Genomic DNA, 20,238 nt, shown 5'->3' on the forward strand with positions numbered 1-20,238 from the left:
GCTCTGTCACAGCCCCCATCCTGCAGCCCCTCTCCTCTTCCCGTACAGACCCCCCACACACAGCTCTGTCACAGCCCCCTCTCCTCTTCCCGTACTGACACCCCACACACAGCTCTGTCACAGCCCCCTCTCCTCTTCCCGTACAGACCCCCACCCTCACAGCTGTCACAGTCCCCATCCTGCAGCCCCTCTGTTCCTCCCGTACAGACCCCCCTACAGGCACACACACATTTTCTGCACTCTAATCATATTCTGAAGCCCCCCCCCCCCCTACGCGCTGCTCCCACCACCCTAATTCTTCTGGGATCTTCTCATTTTCAGCTGGCTTGCCCTGAGGGATTCTGGGTACTCCCCCCAGGTTTCCCAGCTGAACACGTTTTGCACGGGGCGGGTGGCGTTGTAGCGAGCGTTGAGTCCGGCACCAGCACATCCCTGGGAGTGGTACCAGAACCCGCCGCCCCAGTACTCGGCACAGTTCGGCACGCCATTGTCGTGGTCGTTGTCAAAAGTGGAAAACATGGCTCCCGTGTGAGAGCTCAGCGAATCCCCTGCAGGAGGGAACAGAGAGAAAGAGGCACTGCAGGAGTTGTGTGACCTCCTTGCTTTTAAAGCAGGGGAATATTAATCCCAGATAAAGGTTTAGTCCATGGGTGGCCAACTCCAGTCCTCAATGGCCACTACAAGTCGGGTCTTAAGGATATCCCTGCTTCAGCACAGGTGGCTCAGTCAAAGACTGAATCACCTTTGCTGAAGCAGGGGCTGATTGAACCACCTGTATTGAAGCAGGGACTGATTGAGTCACCTGTGCTGAAGCAGAGACTGATAGAGCGATCTGTAAAGATGGTGTAATGGTGTTTCTCCCCCCCTCCCCCTAATCGCAGATCGGGGCCATTACCGGGTGTGTGGTGCATACCTGCTGGTAACAGGAGGGCTGAGTCTTCCGCAATGACTTTGGGACACAGGAACAGGCTTCTGGGGTCCATACCCCACGTAATACTTAGCAGGGCAGCGCCTCCATCTGCCATAGGCTCCAGGGATGTATGGAGGCGATCTCCCACGGTAGAACTTGTACCTCTCCCCCCAGTTAGATCACACAGCAGGCAGGAGGTATATTGCAAACAGGACCGGTTTATTACTGCACACTTCGCAGTAACACAACAAGTACTCAGCAGTCTTCTGCTGGATACAGTCTCTTTAGATTAGCTCTCACTGGGGATGGACCCTGGACGCCACTACAGGTCAAGGGCACCCGCACCCGCCCTGGCTCTTCCCAACCTCCCTGGCAGAGGCAGAGGTATGGTCACACTCACTCCTCCCCGGGGGGAAGAGCACATGGGAAGGCCCCAATCTCAGGCTCCCAGTCGTGACCTGCCTTCCTCAGGGGAAAGGACTAGGAAGACCCCCACTTTAGGGCGGTCCTGCCCTTAAGTACAGCCAGAGGGTGGGCACCCCTTTGTCCCAGCTACAACAGGATGTACAACCCCCTGCTGTCACTCAAGTGCAGCACCAAAGGTGAAGGGGAAACCCCCATGATAACTACTGGCAGACCTGTGAATACCAGAATTTACTGCCAGCCCATTGGGTAGAATAGTAACCAGGGGGTACCTCGTTACACTGGGATATCCTGAACCCCTGACCTGTTGGTGGCCCTTGAAGACTGGAGTTGGCCATTCCTGCTCTGAAGACTATAGACTCCTGGTTTAGTCCTTCCCTGGACAAATGAACTAATGGCAGTGACATGTTTAATAGGCTAAATATCAGGGACTGACACTGTTCTAAATAAGTATTTGTAAATGATATATGTTACGGGTTTACAATCTTTACCTAATCTCTCTTGTGATAAGACCTTTTGCCAACTGTGGTATATACAGGGAAGTTGTTGGAACTGCCCCTCAATATGTAGGGGGATATACTGATCCAAGCTGCAGGGTCCTATAGCCTGTTGAGTATGTTTATCCCCCTAATAGGGTGACACAGGTAAAAGGGAACTATGTGCCATGGAGTCTGCCTTGCCCAACACGGGGTGACACAAACAGAAGGGTCACAGGGTTATCTGTGGGACGCCTTACCTGCTCCCCCATCGGTGAATCCATCAGCTTGCAGACTGTAGCCATGGTTGTCTGCGTTGATGGCCTGAGGTGCGAGGCTGAAGTTGGCGTACAGAGCGGAGACCTGATTCCCTTCAAAGTCTTCCAGTTCCACCCTCAGCTCGTAGGCCCCGCGCACCGTCAGGAGGTAGATGTTCTGCAGACCTGAAACCAAAACTCTTCAACCAAGATCTTCAACTGGAGGGGCGGGGCAGAGCTCGGACAGCACCACACAGGGGTTACATGTACGGGACCGGGCAGGGGTTACATGTACGGGACCGGGCAGGGGTTACATGTACGGGACCGGGCAGGGGTTACATGTACGGGACCGGGCAGGGGTTACATGTACGGGACCGGGCAGGGATTACATGTACGGGACCGGGCAGGGGTTACATGTACGGGACCGGGCAGGGATTACATGTACGGGACCGGGCAGGGATTACATGTACGGGACCACACAGGGGTTACATGTACGGGACCACACAGGGGTTACATGTACGGGACCGGGCAGGGATTACATGTACGGGACCGGGCAGGGATTACATGTACGGGACCGGGCAGGGATTACATGTACGGGACCGGGCAGGGGTTACATGTACGGAACCACACAGGGGTTACATGTACGGGACCGGGCAGGGATTACATGTACGGGACCGGGCAGGGATTACATGTACGGGACCGGGCGGGGGTTACATGTACGGGACCGGGCAGGGGTTACATGTACGGGACCGGGCAGGGATTACATGTACGGGACCGGGCAGGGGTTACATGTACGGGACCGGGCAGGGGTTACATGTACGGGACCGGGCAGGGGTTACATGTACGGGACCGGGCGGGGGTTACATGTACGGGACCGGGCGGGGATTACATGTACGGGACCGGGCGGGGGTTACATGTACGGGACCGGGCAGGGGTTACATGTACGGGACCGGGCAGGGATTACATGTACGGGACCGGGCAGGGGTTACATGTACGGGACCGGGCAGGGATTACATGTACGGGACCGGGCAGGGATTACATTTACGGGACCGGGCAGGGATTACATGTACGGGACCGGGCAGGGATTATATGTACGGGACCGGGCGGGGGTTACATGTACGGGACCGGGCAGGGATTACATGTACGGGACCGGGCAGGGGTTACATGTACGGGACCGGGCAGGGATTACATGTACGGGACCGGGCAGGGATTACATGTACGGGACCAGCAGGGATTACATGTACAGAACCAGACAGTGGTTACATGTACGGGACCGGGCAGGGATTACATGTACGGGACCGGGCGGGGGTTACATGTACGGGACCGGGCAGGGATTACATGTACGGGACCAGACAGGGATTACATGTACGGGACCGGGCGGGGGTTACATGTACGGGACCGGGCAGGGATTACATGTACGGGACTGGGCGGGGGTTACATGTACGGGACCGGGCAGGGATTACATGTACGGGACCAGACAGGGATTACATGTACGGGACCGGGCAGGGGTTACATGTACGGGACCGGGCAGGGATTACATGTACGGGACCGGGCAGGGATTACATGTACGGGACCGGGCGGGGGTTACATATACGGGACCGGGCAGGGATTACATGTACGGGACCGGCAGGGATTACATGTACGGGATCGGGCAGTGATTACATATACGGGATCGGACAGGGATTACATGTACGGGACCGGGCAGGAGTTACATGTACGGGACCGGCAGGGATTACATGTACGGGACCAGACAGGGATTACATGTACGGGACCGGGCGGGGGTTACATGTACGGGACCGGGCAGGGATTACATGTACGGGACCAGACAGGGATTACATGTACGGGACCGGGCGGGGGTTACATGTACGGGACCGGGCAGGGATTACATGTACGGGACTGGGCGGGGGTTACATGTACGGGACCGGGCAGGGATTACATGTACGGGACCAGACAGGGATTACATGTACGGGACCAGACAGGGGTTACATGTACGGGACCGGGCAGGGATTACATGTACGGGACCGGGCAGGGATTACATGTACGGGACCGGGCGGGGGTTACATATACGGGACCGGGCAGGGATTACATGTACGGGACCGGCAGGGATTACATGTACGGGATCGGGCAGTGATTACATATACGGGATCGGACAGGGATTACATGTACGGGACCGGGCAGGAGTTACATGTACGGGACCGGCAGGGATTACATGTACGGGACCAGACAGGGATTACATGTACGGGACCGGGCGGGGGTTACATGTACGGGACCGGGCAGGGATTACATGTACGGGACCAGACAGGGATTACATGTACGGGACCGGGCGGGGGTTACATGTACGGGACCGGGCAGGGATTACATGTACGGGACTGGGCGGGGGTTACATGTACGGGACCGGGCAGGGATTACATGTACGGGACCAGACAGGGATTACATGTACGGGACCAGACAGGGGTTACATGTACGGGACCGGGCAGGGATTACATGTACGGGACCGGGCAGGGATTACATGTACGGGACCGGGCGGGGGTTACATATACGGGACCGGGCAGGGATTACATGTACGGGACCGGCAGGGATTACATGTACGGGATCGGGCAGTGATTACATATACGGGATCGGACAGGGATTACATGTACGGGACCGGGCAGGAGTTACATGTACGGGACCGGCAGGGATTACATGTACGGGACAGGCAGGGATTACATGTACGGGACCGGGCAGGGATTACATGTACGGGACCGGGCAGGGATTACATGTACGGGACCGGGCAGGGATTACATGTACGGGACCGGGCGGGGGTTACATGTACGGGACCGGGCAGGGATTACATGTACGGGACCGGGCAGGGATTACATGTACGGGACCGGGCAGGGATTACATGTACGGGACCGGGCGGGGGTTACATGTACGGGACCGGGCGGGGGTTACATGTACGGGACCGGGCGGGGGTTACATGTACGGGACCGGGCAGGGATTACATGTACGGGACCGGGCGGGGGTTACATGTACGGGACCGGGCAGGGATTACATGTACGGGACCGGGCAGGGATTACATGTACGGGACCGGGCAGGGGTTACATGTACGGGACCGGGCAGGGGTTACATGTACGGGACCGGGCAGGGATTACATGTACGGGACCGGGCAGGGATTACATGTACGGGACCGGGCAGGGATTACATGTACGGGACCGGGCAGGGATTACATGTACGGGACCGGGCAGGGATTACATGTACGGGACCGGGCAGGGATTACATGTACGGGACCGGGCAGGGATTACATGTACGGGACCGGGCGGGGGTTACATGTACGGGACCGGGCAGGGATTACATGTACGGGACCGGGCAGGGATTACATGTACGGGACCGGGCAGGGATTACATGTACGGGACCGGGCAGGGATTACATGTACGGGACCAAACAGAGATTACATGTACGGGACCAGACAGGGGTTACATGTACGGGACCGGGCAGGGGTTACATGTACGGGACCGGGCAGGGATTACATGTACGGGACCGGGCAGGGATTACATGTACGGGACCAGACAAGGATTACATGTACGGGACCGGGCAGGGGTTACATGTACGGGACCGGGCAGGGATTACATGTACGGGACCGGGCAGGGATTACATGTACGGGATCGGGCGGGGGTTACATGTACGGGACCGGGCAGGGATTACATGTACGGGACCGGCAGGGATTACATGTACGGGATCGGGCAGGGATTACATGTACGGGACCGGGCAGGGATTACATGTACGGGACCGGGCGGGGGTTACATGTACGGGACCGGGCAGGGATTACATGTACGGGACCGGGCAGGATTACATGTACGGGACCGGGCAGAGATTACATGTACGGGACCGGGCAGGGATTACATGTACGGGACCGGGCAGGGATTACATGTACGGGACCGGGCGGGGGTTACATGTACGGGACCGGGCAGGGATTACATGTACGGGATCGGGCAGGGATTACATGTACGGGACCGGGCAGGGGTTACATGTACGGGACCGGGCAGGGGTTACATGTACGGGACCGGGCAGGGATTACATGTACGGGACCGGGCAGGGATTACATGTACGGGACCGGGCACGGATTACATGTACGGGACCGGGCAGGAATTACATGTACGGGACCGGGCAGGGATTACATGTACGGGACCGGGCGGGGGTTACATGTACGGGACCGGGCGGGGGTTACAAGTACGGGATTCGGGCAGGGGTTACATGTACGGGATCGGGCAGGGGTTACATGTACGGGACCGGGCAGGGGTTACATGTACGGGATCGGGCAGGGATTACATGTACGGGACCGGGCAGGGATTACATGTACGGGATCGGGCAGGGGTTACATGTACGGGACCGGGCGGGGGTTACATGTACGGGACCGGGCAGGGGTTACATGTACGGGATCGGGCAGGGGTTACATGTACGGGACCGGGCAGGGGTTACATGTACGGGACCGGGCAGGGATTACATGTACGGGACCGGGCAGGGATTACATGTACGGGACCGGGCAGGGATTACATGTACGGGACCGGGCAGGGATTACATGTACGGGACCGGGCAGGGATTACATGTACGGGACCGGGCGGGGGTTACATGTACGGGACCGGGCGGGGGTTACATGTACGGGACCGGGCAGGGATTACATGTACGGGACCGGGCAGGGATTACATGTACGGGACCGGGCGGGGGTTACATGTACGGGATCGGGCAGGGATTACATGTACGGGACCGGGCAGGGATTACATGTACGGGACCGGGCAGGGATTACATGTACGGGATCGGGCAGGGATTACATGTACGGGACCGGGCAGGGGTTACATGTACGGGACCGGGCAGGGATTACATGTACGGGACCGGGCAGGGATTACATGTACGGGATCGGGCAGGGATTACATGTACGGGACCGGGCAGGGATTACATGTACGGGACCGGGCAGGGATTACATGTACGGGACCGGGCGGGGGTTACATGTACGGGACCGGGCAAGGGTTACATGTACGGGACCGGCAGGGGTTACATGTACGGGACCGGGCAGGGATTACATGTACGGGACCGGGCAGAGATTACATGTACGGGACCGGGCATGGATTACATGTACGGGACTGGCAGAGATTACATGTACGGGACCGGGCAGTGATTACATGTACGGGACCGGGCAGGGATTACATGTACGGGACCGGGCAGGGGTTACATGTACGGGACCGGGCAGGGGTTACATGTACGGGACCGGGCAGGGATTACATGTACGGGACCGGGCAGGGGTTACATGTACGGGACCGGGCAGGGATTGCATGTACGGGACCAGACAGGGATTACATGTACGGGACCGGGCAGGGGTTACATGTACGGGACCGGGCAGGGATTACATGTACGGGATCGGGCAGGGATTACATGTACGGGACCGGGCAGGGATTACATGTACGGGACCGGGCAGGGATTACATGTACGGGACCGGGCAGGGGTTACATGTACGGGACCGGGCAGGAATTACATGTACGGGACCGGCAGGGGTTACATGTACGGGACCAGGCAGGGATTACATGTATGGGACCGGGCAGGGATTACATGTATGGGACCGAGCAGGGATTACATGTACGGGACCGGGCAGGGGTTACATGTACGGGACCAGACAGGGATTACATGTACGGGACCGGGCAGGGGTTACATGTACGGGTCCGGGCAGGGAATACATGTACGGGACCAGACAGGGGTTACATGTACGGGACCGGGCAGGGATTACATGTACGGGACCGGGCAGGGATTACATGTACGGGTCCGGGCAGGGGTTACATGTACGGGACCGGGCAGTGATTACATGTACGGGACCAGACAGGGATTACATGTACGGGACCGGGCAGGGATTACATGTACGGGACCGGGCAGGGATTACATGTACGGGACCGGGCAGAGGTTACATGTACGGGACCGGGCAGGGATTACATGTACGGGACCGGCAGGGGTTACATGTACGGGACCAGGCAGGGATTACATGTATGGGACCGGGCAGGGATTACATGTACGGGACCGGGCAGGGATTACATGTACGGGACCGGGCAGGGGTTACATGTACGGGACCAGGCAGGGATTACATGTATGGGACCAGACAGGGATTACATGTACGGGACCGGGCAGGGATTACATGTACGGGACCGGGCAGGGGTTACATGTACGGGACCGGGCAAAGATTACATGTACGGGACCAGACAGGGTTTACATGTACGGGACCGGGCAGGGATTACATGTACGGGACCAGACAGAGATTACATGTACGGGACCGGGCAGGGAATACATGTACGGGTCCGGGCAGGGGTTACATGTACGGGACCGGGCAGGGTTTACATGTACGGGACCGGGCAGGGATTACATGTACGGGACCGGGCAGGGATTACATGTACGGGACCGGGCAGGGATTACATGTACGGGACCGGGCAGGGATTACATGTACGGGACCGGGCAGGGATTACATGTACGGGACCGGGCAGGGATTACATGTACGGGACCGGATAGGGATTACATGTACGGGACCGGGCAGGGATTACATATATACGGGACAGGGCAGGGATTACATGTACGGGACCGGGCAGGGATTAAATGTACGGGACCGGGCAGGGATTACATGTACGGGACCGGGCAGGGATTACATGTACGGGACCGGGCAGGGATTAAATGTACGGGACCGGGCAGGGATTACATGTACGGGACCGGGCAGGGATTACATGTACGGGACCAAACAGAGATTACATGTACGGGACCGGGCAGGGATTACATGTACGGGACCGGGCAGGGATTACATGTACGGGACCGGCAGGGATTACATGTACGGGACCGGGCAGGGATTACATGTACGGGACCGGGCAGGGATTACATGTACGGGACCGGGCAGGGATTACATGTACGGGACCAGACAGGGATTACATGTACGGGACCAGACAGGGGTTACATGTACGGGACCGGGCAGGGATTACATGTACCGGACCGGGCAGGTGTTACATGTACGGGACCGGGCAGGGGTTACATGTACGGGACCGGGCAGGGATTACATGTACGGGACCGGGCAGGTGTTACATGTACCGGACCGGGCAGGGGTTACATGTACGGGACCGGGCAGGGGTTACATGTACGGGACCGGGCGGGGATTACATGTGTGGGACCAGACAGGGTTTACATGTACGGGACCGGGCAGGGGTTACATGTACGGGACCGGGCAGGTATTACATGTACGGGACCGGACAGGGATTACATGTACGGGACCGGGCAGGGATTACATGTACGGGACCAGACAGGGATTACATGTACGGGACCGGGCAGGGGTTACATGTACGGGACCGGGCAGGGGTTACATGTATGTGTCCGGGCAGGGATTACATGTACAGGACCAGACACAGGTTACATGTACGGGACCGGGCAGGGATTACATGTACGGGACCAGACAGGGATTACATGTACGGGACCGGGCAGGGGTTACATGTACGGGACCGGGCAGGGGTTACATGTAAGGGTCCGGGCAGGGATTACATGTACAGGACCAGACACGGGTTACATGTACGGGACCGGCAGGGATTACATGTACGGGACCAGCAGGGATTACATGTACGGGACCGGGCAGGGATTACATGTACGGGACCGGGCGGGGGTTACATGTACGGGATCGGGCAGGGATTACATGTACGGGACCGGGCAGGGATTACATGTACGGGACCGGGCAGGGATTACATGTACGGGACCAGACAGGGGTTACATGTACGGGACCGGGCAGGGATTACATGTACGGGACCGGGCAGGGGTTACATGTACGGGACCGGGCAGGGATTACATGTACGGGACCGGGCAGGGGTTACAGGTACGGGACCGGGCAGGGATTACATGTACGGGACCGGGCAGGGGTTACATGTACGGGACTGGGCGGTGGTTACATGTACGGGACCAGACAGGGGTTACATGTACGGGATCGGGCAGGGGTTACATGTACGGGACCGGGCAGGGATTACATGTGGGACCAGGCAGGGATTACATGTACGGGACCGGGCAGGGATTACATGTACGGGACCGGGCAGGGATTACATGTACGGGACCAGACAGGGGTTACATGTACGGGACTGGGCGGTGGTTACATGTACGGGACCAGACAGGGGTTACATGTACGGGATCGGGCAGGGGTTACATGTACGGGACCGGGCAGGGATTACATGTGGGACCAGGCAGGGATTACATGTACGGGACCAGACAGGGGTTACATGTACGGGACCGGGCAGGGGTTGCATGTACGGGACCGGGCAGGGGTTACATGTATGGAACCAGACAGGGTTTACATGTACGGGACCGGGCGGGGGTTACATGTACGGAACCGGGCGGGGGTTACATGTACGGGACCGGGCAGGGATTACATGTACGGGACCGGGCAGGGATTACATGTACGGGACCGGGCAGGGATTACATGTACGGGACCGGGCGGGGGTTACATGTACGGGACCGGGCAGGGGTTACATGTACGGGACCGGGCGGGGGTTACATGTACGGGACCGGGCAGGGATTACATGTACGGGACCGGGCAGGGATTACATGTACGGGACCGGGCAGGGATTACATGTACGGGACCGGGCAGGGGTTACATGTACGGGACCGGGCAGGGATTACATGTACGGGACCGGGCAGGGATTACATGTACGGGACCGGGCAGGGATTACATGTACGGGACCGGGCTGGGGTTACATGTACGGGACCGGGCGGGGGTTACATGTACGGGACCCGGCGGGGGTTACATGTACGGGACCGGGCGGGGGTTACATGTACGGGACTGGGCGGGGGTTACATGTACGGGACCGGGCGGGGGTTACATGTACGGAACCGGGCGGGGGTTACATGTACGGGACTGGGCAGGGGTTACATGTACGGGACCGGGCAGGGGTTACATGTACGGGACCGGGCAGGGGTTACATGTACGGGACCGGGCAGGGGTTACATGTACGGGACCGGGCAGGGATTACATGTACGGGACCAGGCGGGGGTTACATGTACGGGACCGGGCAGGGGTTACATGTACGGGACCGGGCGGGGGTTACATGTACGGGACCGGGCAGGGGTTACATGTACGGGACCGGGCAGGGATTACATGTACGGGACCGGGCAGGGATTACATGTACGGAACCACACAGGGGTTACATGTACGGGACCGGGCAGGGATTACATGTACGGGACCGGGCAGGGGTTACATGTACGGGACCGGGCGGGGGTTACATGTACGGGACCGGGCGGGGGTGTTGTAAACCTCCTATAACAGTGTATACAGGAGTAATAGAGATGAGGGTGGGTTTGGGGGATAGATAGAGGTTAGATAAAGGTGTTTATGGGACGTTACTGGATACCCCTCCTCCCCTCCTCTCCTCCTCCTCTCCTCCCCTCCTCCTCCCCTCCTCCCGTCCTCCTCTTTTCTCCTCCTCTCCTCCTCTCCTCCTCTCGCCATCTCCTCACCTAGGATAGGTCTCGGCAAGGGGAGGTCACTTCCTCCTTCACCAGTCATTTCTACACTACTATAGAAGCCACGGACACCGACAATGCACATGGGGGTTATTTACTCGACATCAGGGGGCAAAAGAATTGCCCAAGAGTTTTTAAATTGGGTTCAATGGGATTCCTTTTCTGTTCGCAATCTGGTGCTGTTTTTTTGCACTGGTTTTGATCCAGCTGGGACATTAGTGAATAGGCCACAGAGCGCTACAAAGATAAAGGGTTAAAGGCGGTACTTTACTGCGCAGAAACTTAATATAGCCCAACATTGTCCGGTGTGAAACGCTGCATCACGTGTCTACTTAAGTAAACATTTGACTTTACTGTATTACGCGTTACGTTTTGGGTACAGCAGAGACCTACTTGTGGTGGCACCTAGCTGCATGGACATCCTCCCCTCTGCCACCCCCAACGTAGATATCCAGAACATCTATTACCATTGGTGTGCCCGGGTAGCCATACCTTCGGGATGGGGTTAGGAGTAAGGTGTATGTATGATTACATAGGGGAATACACACAAGATTAGGCAGGGTTTGCATATGGCTGTAGTAGACATGGGAGGCTTACAGATGGGCTTGGGATGGGCAATGTATCAGGGATGTTTAAGGAATTAGAGCTGAGTGTGCTTATGGGATTAAAGATGAGTTTGTGAAGTATCAGACGGGTGGTGAGGGGGATACTTACCCAGCCAGTATTCTCCATCTGCTTGTCCGAACCCCTTCAAATAATTCTTCCAGTTCTGGGCAAAGTCCACCGAGCCATCAAAACGCTTCTGAAATACCTGCCAGAGAGACGGTGCCGTACATACGAGTCCCATTATACCCACGCCACACCAGTGGCCCCCTCACACTCCCCATGGGTGGTGCTCTAACAACCCACCATTGTTGACCATATATATATCCCATTTATAACTTTATTTAAGTACTCCACTGATGACCCACCGAATACCCCAATGGTTAAAATACCTAATCGTCTATAAACCCCATAAGTCATATAAATTATCTGCTAGAAAAAACCCTACTCTGTCTCTCACCGTCCAGGGCATCCCACTGGTTGTCATGTCACAGTATACGGGTAGCGGGTGCTGGGAGCCATGCGGATATATTAGGTTGACCCCATCAGAGCGAGATCCTCTGTCCCAAATGTCCTGACAGTCCAGAGGAAACCGTCTTAAATCAGTAGTGAGGTGATGAGCTGAGGATATGAAGGAGAAATTAAATCTTTACTTGACTCTACCTGAGAGAGAGTGAGATAAGGAGAGAGAGAGAGACGGGCTGGGAGAGAGACAGAGAGAGGGACACTGAAAAGAGAGGCGTTGAGTGAGAGATGGAAGCAGTGAGCGAGAGAGAGAATAAATAAAACTAACATGACCGAATGAGACAGTGACACAAAGTGGGTGGATTGCGGGATATAAGCACAGATCCACAAAGCTCCATATATCAGGTCTTATATAATAATAAATAATAATAATGTCATACTATCGAAACCAGTAACAGACGTTATATGTTCCCTCAGATTAACGCCAACCCCCAAAGCTAATTATATGCAAAAGCAACGGGCGTTAGTTATCACATTAGAACAGGCGTAACGCCATGTTAAGTTAGCCCTGCCTTGTGTTACCTTTACGTGACTCGCTTTACGCCTGTTTTACCTAAAGGTGCGTCCATTCCGACCTCGAAATGGTTTTTTTGCGGTAGAGACATGTTTGCGGTATAGTCCCAAGTGCTATATATATCCCCTGAAACCTCTCTTCAAACAACACGTGGAGTGATACCTGCGCAGGAAACGTTGCACACCTGAGATACCTGGGAGACCTGCTAACAGGATATGCAAAGTATATTGTAATGATAGGTATTAGCAGATTTCCCAGGTATCCCAGGTGTGTTATGTTTCCTGCACAGGTATCCCAGGTGTGTTATGTCTCCTGCACAGGTATCTCAGGTGTGCTAAGTTTCCTGCACAGGTATCCCAGGTGTGTTATGTTTCCTGCACAGGTGTCTCAGGTGTGCTACGTTTCCTGCACAGGTATCTCAGGTGTGCTACGTTTCCTGCACAGGTATCTCAGGTGTGCTACGTTTCCTGCACAGGTATCTCAGGTGTGCTACTGTATGTTTCCTGCACAGGTATCTCAGGTGTGCTACGTTTCCTGCACAGGTATCTCAGGTATGCTACGTCTCCTGCACAGGTATCTCAAGTGTGCTATGTCTCCTGCACAGGTATCTCAGGTGTGCTATGTCTCCTGCACAGGTATCTCAGGTGTGCTACGTTTCCTACACAAGTATCTCAGGTGTGCTACGTTTCCTGCACAGGTATCTCAGGTGTGCTATGTCTCCTGCACATGTATCTGAGGTGTGCTACGTTTCCTGCACAAGTATCTCAGGTGTGCTACGTTTCCTGCACAGGTATCTCAGGTGTGCTACGTTTCCTGCACAGGAATCTCAGGTGTGCTACATCTCCTGCACAGGTATCTCAGGTTTGCTATGTTTCCTGCACAGGTATCTCAGGTGTGCTACGTTTCCTGCACAGGTATCTCAGGAGTGCTACGTTTCCTGCACAGATATCTCAGGTGTGCTACGTTTCCTGCACAGGTATCTCAGGTGTGCTACGTCTCCTGCACAGGTATCTCAGGTGTGCTATGTCTCCTGCACAGGTATCTCAGGTGTGCTATGTCTCCTGCACAGGTGTCTCTCCGCGGGCTGTTAATGGCTTGTTAAATTCCTGTGTTAATTATAGCGAACCTCACTGGATGTGCATTATCGGAGGGAACACCTTCTCTGCAAATCATTAGCACTAACATTATAGCGTTATACTAACGCGAGGGCTCGTTACCTCTGAAAACAGCACTTAGCGCATCGTTAGTGAGCTTTGGAGACGCCCATTAGCACTTAACAGTTAACACTTCGTTAAGTCAATAACAGAGCTTTGTGGATCTGGAATACAACAAGAGACAGAGGCCCCAAAGCTACACCCAACATGAGAAACGATTTAGTTCAATGCTATCTGTTCTCATAAGGCTGTGTATGTCTTTGTGGAGCTGGTCCTTAGAGAAGACGTCTGCAGGTCTTACTCACGCGAAGGTCTGCGAGGTTCTCCTGAGTTCCAGGCTTTCTCCTTCCCCGAGGACAGGCGATCGTGGAACAGCAGGCAGCAGAGGAGGACAACGATGACCTAGAGATGCGTGTAACAGGGAGAGGGAATATCAGTGCTCCATCTCTACAAGAAGTGAAGAGAAAGGGAGAAAGCGAATGATAAGGAGAGAAAAGAGGAGGATGCTGAGAGAGAAAGGTAATCATTAAGAGAGAATGGGAGAAGGAGAGAGAAGGTGGAAAGAAAGAGAGGGAAACTAAGACTGACGATGAGTGACGAAGAGAGCAGGACACACAATATCTTACCTTCATTGCAAAATAAGGCAGCTGTCAGTGTACCGTGCACTCTACAATCAGATCTATCAATGTACCCACCAGACAGATTTACACACACAGACTAAGGGCGTGTAAATATGTATATACCCAGGCACCTTGTATTTATAGGAAGGATATAAGCGCATGATCAGACAGGGAAATACCAGCCCTGGTTTAGGGGGTTGGTCTATTCCAGAAAGTGCTCCTTCCCATCAAATCCAAAAACTCCCTTGGTTATCAAAAACCATACCCCCGCCCCCCACCCCCCCCAGCCCCAAACACAGTGTAATCTGTTACAATGAATAGAGCTGTGTTCCCCTTCTGTGGCCGGGACATGTTACAGAGGAACGAGTCGGTACATTGCACAATTATTACACACTCAATCAGAGCACGAACTTCACACACACATCAGTAAGTGTGAAAAAGTCAAAGTGCTCTGCAAATCCAGCAGAATTTCTCTTATTTAATCAAATGTCTCTTAAAGGTTCCTGTAATATCCCCCCATTTGGCTGGTGGAGTGGGATGGGGAGTGGGAGTGGGAGGGGGAGTGGGAGTGGGAGGGTAAATGTAGATACACACACAGCCAACGCAATAATACAAATATGTCTAGTTGTATTGACAAAAGAGGAGGGTTAGGAGGCTGCCGTGGTGGTGGTGGAGGCTGCCGTGGTGGTGCTGCCGGCAGGCGCCATGGTGGTGCTGGCGGAGGCTGCCGTGGTGGTGCTGGTGGAGGCAGCCGTGGTGGTGCTGGCGGCAGACGCCGGGGTGGTGCTGGCGGCAGGCGCCGTGGTGGTGCTGGCGGAGGCTGCCATGGTGTTGCTGGCGGAGGCTTACGTGGTGGTGCTGGCGGCGGCCGCCGTGGTGGTGCTGGCAGCAGGCGCCGTGGTGGTGCTGGCAGCAGCCGCTGTGGTGGTGCTGGCGGAGGTCGCCGTGGTGGTGCTGGCGGAGGCTGCCGTGGTGGTGCTGGCGGCAGCCGCTGTGGTGGTGCTGGCAGAGGCCGCCGTGGTGGTGCTGGCGGAAGCCGCTGAGGTGGTGCTGGCGGAGGCCGCCGTGGTGGTGCTGGCGGAGGTCGCCATGGTGGTGCTGGTGGAGGCCGCCGTGGTGGTGCTGGCGGAGGTCGCCATGGTGGTGCTGGGGGAGGCCGCCGTGGTAGTGATGGCGGCAGACGCCGTGGCGGGCGTCATCATCATGGTTTTGGCAGAAAAGGACTTGTATGGAGTGGGGACCTTATATAAAAGACTATAAACCCTAATGCTACGTCTAAAACATCAGCAGCCTCCTGTCTCCTAGAACAAATAAAGCGGAGGGAAGGATTTATCCATATCATCATTCTCATCGTCTCAACAAGTCTCAGCAGCTGTATCCCAACACGTGCCTCCTCCCTCTCTCACCCAACACGTGCCTCCTCCCTCTCTCACCCAACACGTGCCTCCTCCCTCTCTCACCCAACACGTGCCTCCTCCCTCTCTCACCCAACACGTGCCTCCTCCCTCTCTCACCCAACACGTGCCTCCTCCCTCTCTCACCCAACACGTGCATCCTCCCTCTCTCACCCAACACGTGCCTCCTCCCTCTCTCACCCAACACGTGCCTCCTCCCTCTCTCACCCAACACGTGCCTCCTCCCTCTCTCACCCAACACGTGCCTCCTCCATCTCTCACCCAACACGTGCATCCTCCCTCTCTCACCCAACACGTGCCTCCTCCCTCTCTCACCCAACACGTGCATCCTCCCTCTCTCACCCAACACGTGCCTCCTCCCTCTCTCACCCAACACGTGCCTCCTCCCTCTCTCACCCAACACGTGCCTCCTCCCTCTCTCACCCAACGCGTGCATCCTCCCTCTCTCACCCAACACGTGCATCCTCCCTCTCTCACCCAACACGTGCCTCCTCCCTCTCTCACCCAACACGTGCCTCCTCCCTCTCTCACCCAACGCGTGCATCCTCCCTCTCTCACCCAACGCGTGCATCCTCCTCCTCTCACCCAACGCGTGCCTCCTCCCTCTCTCACCCAACAGGTGCCTCCTCCCTCTCTCACCCAACACGTGCCTCCTCCCTCTCTCACCCAACACGTGCATCCTCCCTCTCTCACCCAACACGTGCCTCCTCCCTCTCTCACCCAACACGTGCATCCTCCATCTCTCATCCAGAAAGTGGTGTTAGTGTTGGTGTTGGTGTTTGGTGTTGGTGTTTGGTGTTGGTGTTTGGTGTTGGTGTTTGGTGTTGGTGTTGGTGTTGGTTAAACAGGTCACTAGGGTGGAACAGGTAGTCCAGAAAGAGCTCAAGAGAAAGAAAAAAACATACCAACCAAGGACTGGGGTCCCTTGTATTGGAAGCAGCAATTAATTTGGGTTTTTGTTTTTTTTACTTACTTTTAGTGTTTATACTCATAATAAGACCCCTTAAGCTCCGGAATGGTTCATGTCACGTTATAATTAATTGTGTATTTATTGATTTTAACCTCAAGGGTTTCACGAATCAATCATATCGCTGTTTCCTTAGCGTTGGCGGCTGGAAAACTGACTCCCACCCCACTGAACCTTCTGACTCAGTAAAGTAAATGCCCCGCAGTGGGGTGTGGGGGTAAATAAAACGTTTGTTATTGTGACTCAGTAAAGTAAATGCCCCGCAGTGGGGTGTGGGGGTAAATAAAACGTTTCTTATTGTGACTCAGTAAAGTAAATGCCCCGCAGTTGGGTGTGGGGGTAAATAAAACGTTTGTTATTGTGACTCAGTAAAGTAAATGCCCCGCAGTGGGGTGTGCGGGTAAATAAAACGTTTGTTATTGTGACTCAGTAAAGTAAATGCCCCGCAGTGGGGTGTGCGGGTAAATAAAACGTTTGTTATTGTGACTCAGTAAAGTAAATGCCCCGCAGTGGGGTGTGGGGGTAAATAAAACGTTTGTTATTGTGACTCAGTAAAGTAAATGCCCTGCAGTGGGGTGTGGGGGTAAATAAAATGTTTGTTATTGTGACTTAGTAAAGTAAATGCCCTGCAGTGGGGTGTGGGGGTAAATAAAACGTTTGTTATTGTGACTCAGTAAAGTAAATGCCCCGCAGTGGGGTGTGCGGGTAAATAAAACGTTTGTTATTGTGACTCAGTAAAGTAAATGCCCCGCAGTGGGGTGTGGGGGTAAATAAAACTTTTGTTATTGTCTTAATTTTTCATGAATACGGAATATTACATAACCCCGTCTCGTTTTTGCCATCCCAATGTCCCGTTATTGTCTCAAGGATATATGGTCAGCCTAATTATTCAGCATGTATATTCAGCATGTATATTCAGCATGTATATTCAGCATGTACCTAGTTAAAATAAATAATTTAGTATTTTTTTTAGAAATTATATTGGGAAATTATTAGCGGCCTCTGCAAAGATATGAAGATAAATCAGTTTGAAGACAGGCAGGTATAGAAATGTTTTATGTGACTTAAGAATGTCTCTTGGTTTATTAATTTCCATTTTGTATAAAACTTGGCATGTATAATGTTTGTTGAGTTGAATAGTATATGGTCATGAGTATGGAATCAAAGGTTAGTTAAATAGTTAGTATGACAAAACAATAGAGATCGGTCTTAAAAGATGAGGAACATAGTTCATCGTATAGTTACTTAGTGACAGAATAACTAACTGACTGCACACTCCCACTTACTGCTTCCCCAACACCAACTCCCTCACACATTACCTGCTCTCACAGCTCTACCTCCGCACACTCCCACTTACTGCTTCCCCAACTCCCTCACACATTACCTGCTCTCACAGCTCTACCTCCGCACACTCCCACTTACTGCTTCCCCAACTCCCTCACACATTACCTGCTCTCACAGCCCTACCTCCGCACACTCCCACTTACTGCTTCCCCAACACCAACTCCCTCACACATTACCTGCTCTCACAGCTCTACCTCCGCACACTCCCACTTACTGCTTCCCCAACTCCCTCACTCACACATTACATGCTCTCACAGCTCTACCTCCGCACACTCCCACTTACTGCTTCTCCAACTCCCTCACACATTACCTGCTCTCACAGCTCTACCTCCGCACACTCCCACTTACTGCTTCCCCAACTCCCTCACACATTACCTGCTCTCACAGCTCTACCTCCGCACACTCCCACTTACTGCTTCCCCAACTCCCTCACACATTACCTGCTCTCACAGCTCTACCTCCCGCACACTCCCACTTAATGCTTCCCCAACTCCCTCACACATTACCTGCTCTCACAGCTCTACCTCTGCACACTCCCACTTACTGCTTCCCCAACTCCCTCACACATTACCTGCTCTCACAGCTCTACCCCCGCACACTCCCACTTACTGCTTCCCCAACACCAACTCCCTCACACATTACCTACTCTCACAGCTCTACCTCAGCACACTCCCACTTACTGCTTCCCCAACACCAACTCCCTCACACATTACCTGCTCTCACAGCTCTACCTCCGCACACTCCCACTCACTGCTTCCCCAACTCTCTCACACATTACCTGCTCTCACAGCTCTACCTCCGCACACTCCCACTTACTGCTTCCCCAACACCAACTCCCTCACACATTACCTGCTCTCACAGCTCTACCTCCGCACACTCCCACTTACTGCTTCCCCAACACCAACTCCCTCACACATTACCTGCTCTCACAGCTCTACCTCTGCACACTCCCGCTTACTGCTTCCCCAACGCCCTCACATATTACCTGCTCTCACAGCTCTACCTCCGCACATTCCCACTTACTGCTTCCCCAACTCCCTCACACATTACCTGCTCTCACAGCTCTACCTCCGCACACTCCCACTTACTGCTTCCCCAACTCCCTCACACATTACCTGCTCTCACAGCTCTACCTCCGCACACTCCCACTTACTGCTTCCCCAACGCCAACTCCCTCGCACATTACCTGCTCTCACAGCTCTACCTCCGCACACTCCCACTTACTGCTTCCCCAACACCAACTCCCTCACACATTACCTGCTCTCACAGCTCTACCTCCGCACACTCCCACTTACTGCTTCCCCAACTCCCTCACACATTACCTGCTCTCACAGCTCTACCTCCGCACACTCCCACTTACTGCTTCCCCAACTCCCTCACACATTACCTGCTCTCACAGCTCTACCTCCCGCACACTCCCATTTAATGCTTCCCCAACTCCCTCACACATTACCTGCTCTCACAGCTCTACCTCTGCACACTCCCACTTACTGCTTCCCCAACTCCCTCACACATTACCTGCTCTCATAGCTCTACCCCCGCAC

At 54.9% G+C, this 20,238-nt stretch overlaps 1 protein-coding gene across 1 annotated transcript; it reads right to left on the reverse strand.

Moving 5' to 3' along the window:
• Window positions 1-158: 158 nt before the first annotated feature.
• Window positions 159-15,207, reverse strand: LOC142463592 (microfibril-associated glycoprotein 4-like). Its single transcript, XM_075566538.1, has 6 exons — window positions 14,975-15,207; window positions 14,654-14,750; window positions 12,616-12,776; window positions 12,267-12,363; window positions 2,070-2,252; window positions 159-548 (listed from the first exon to the last, which is right to left on the reverse strand). Exons 1-6 carry the CDS (start codon window positions 14,978-14,980, stop codon window positions 292-294), a joined length of 801 nt encoding a protein of 266 aa, XP_075422653.1. The 5' UTR covers window positions 14,981-15,207; the 3' UTR covers window positions 159-291.
• Between the last annotated feature and the right edge of the window lie 5,031 nt (window positions 15,208-20,238).

The sequence above is a fragment of the Ascaphus truei genome, chromosome 11 (assembly GCF_040206685.1).
Source record: "Ascaphus truei isolate aAscTru1 chromosome 11, aAscTru1.hap1, whole genome shotgun sequence".
NCBI lineage: Eukaryota > Metazoa > Chordata > Amphibia > Anura > Ascaphidae > Ascaphus > Ascaphus truei.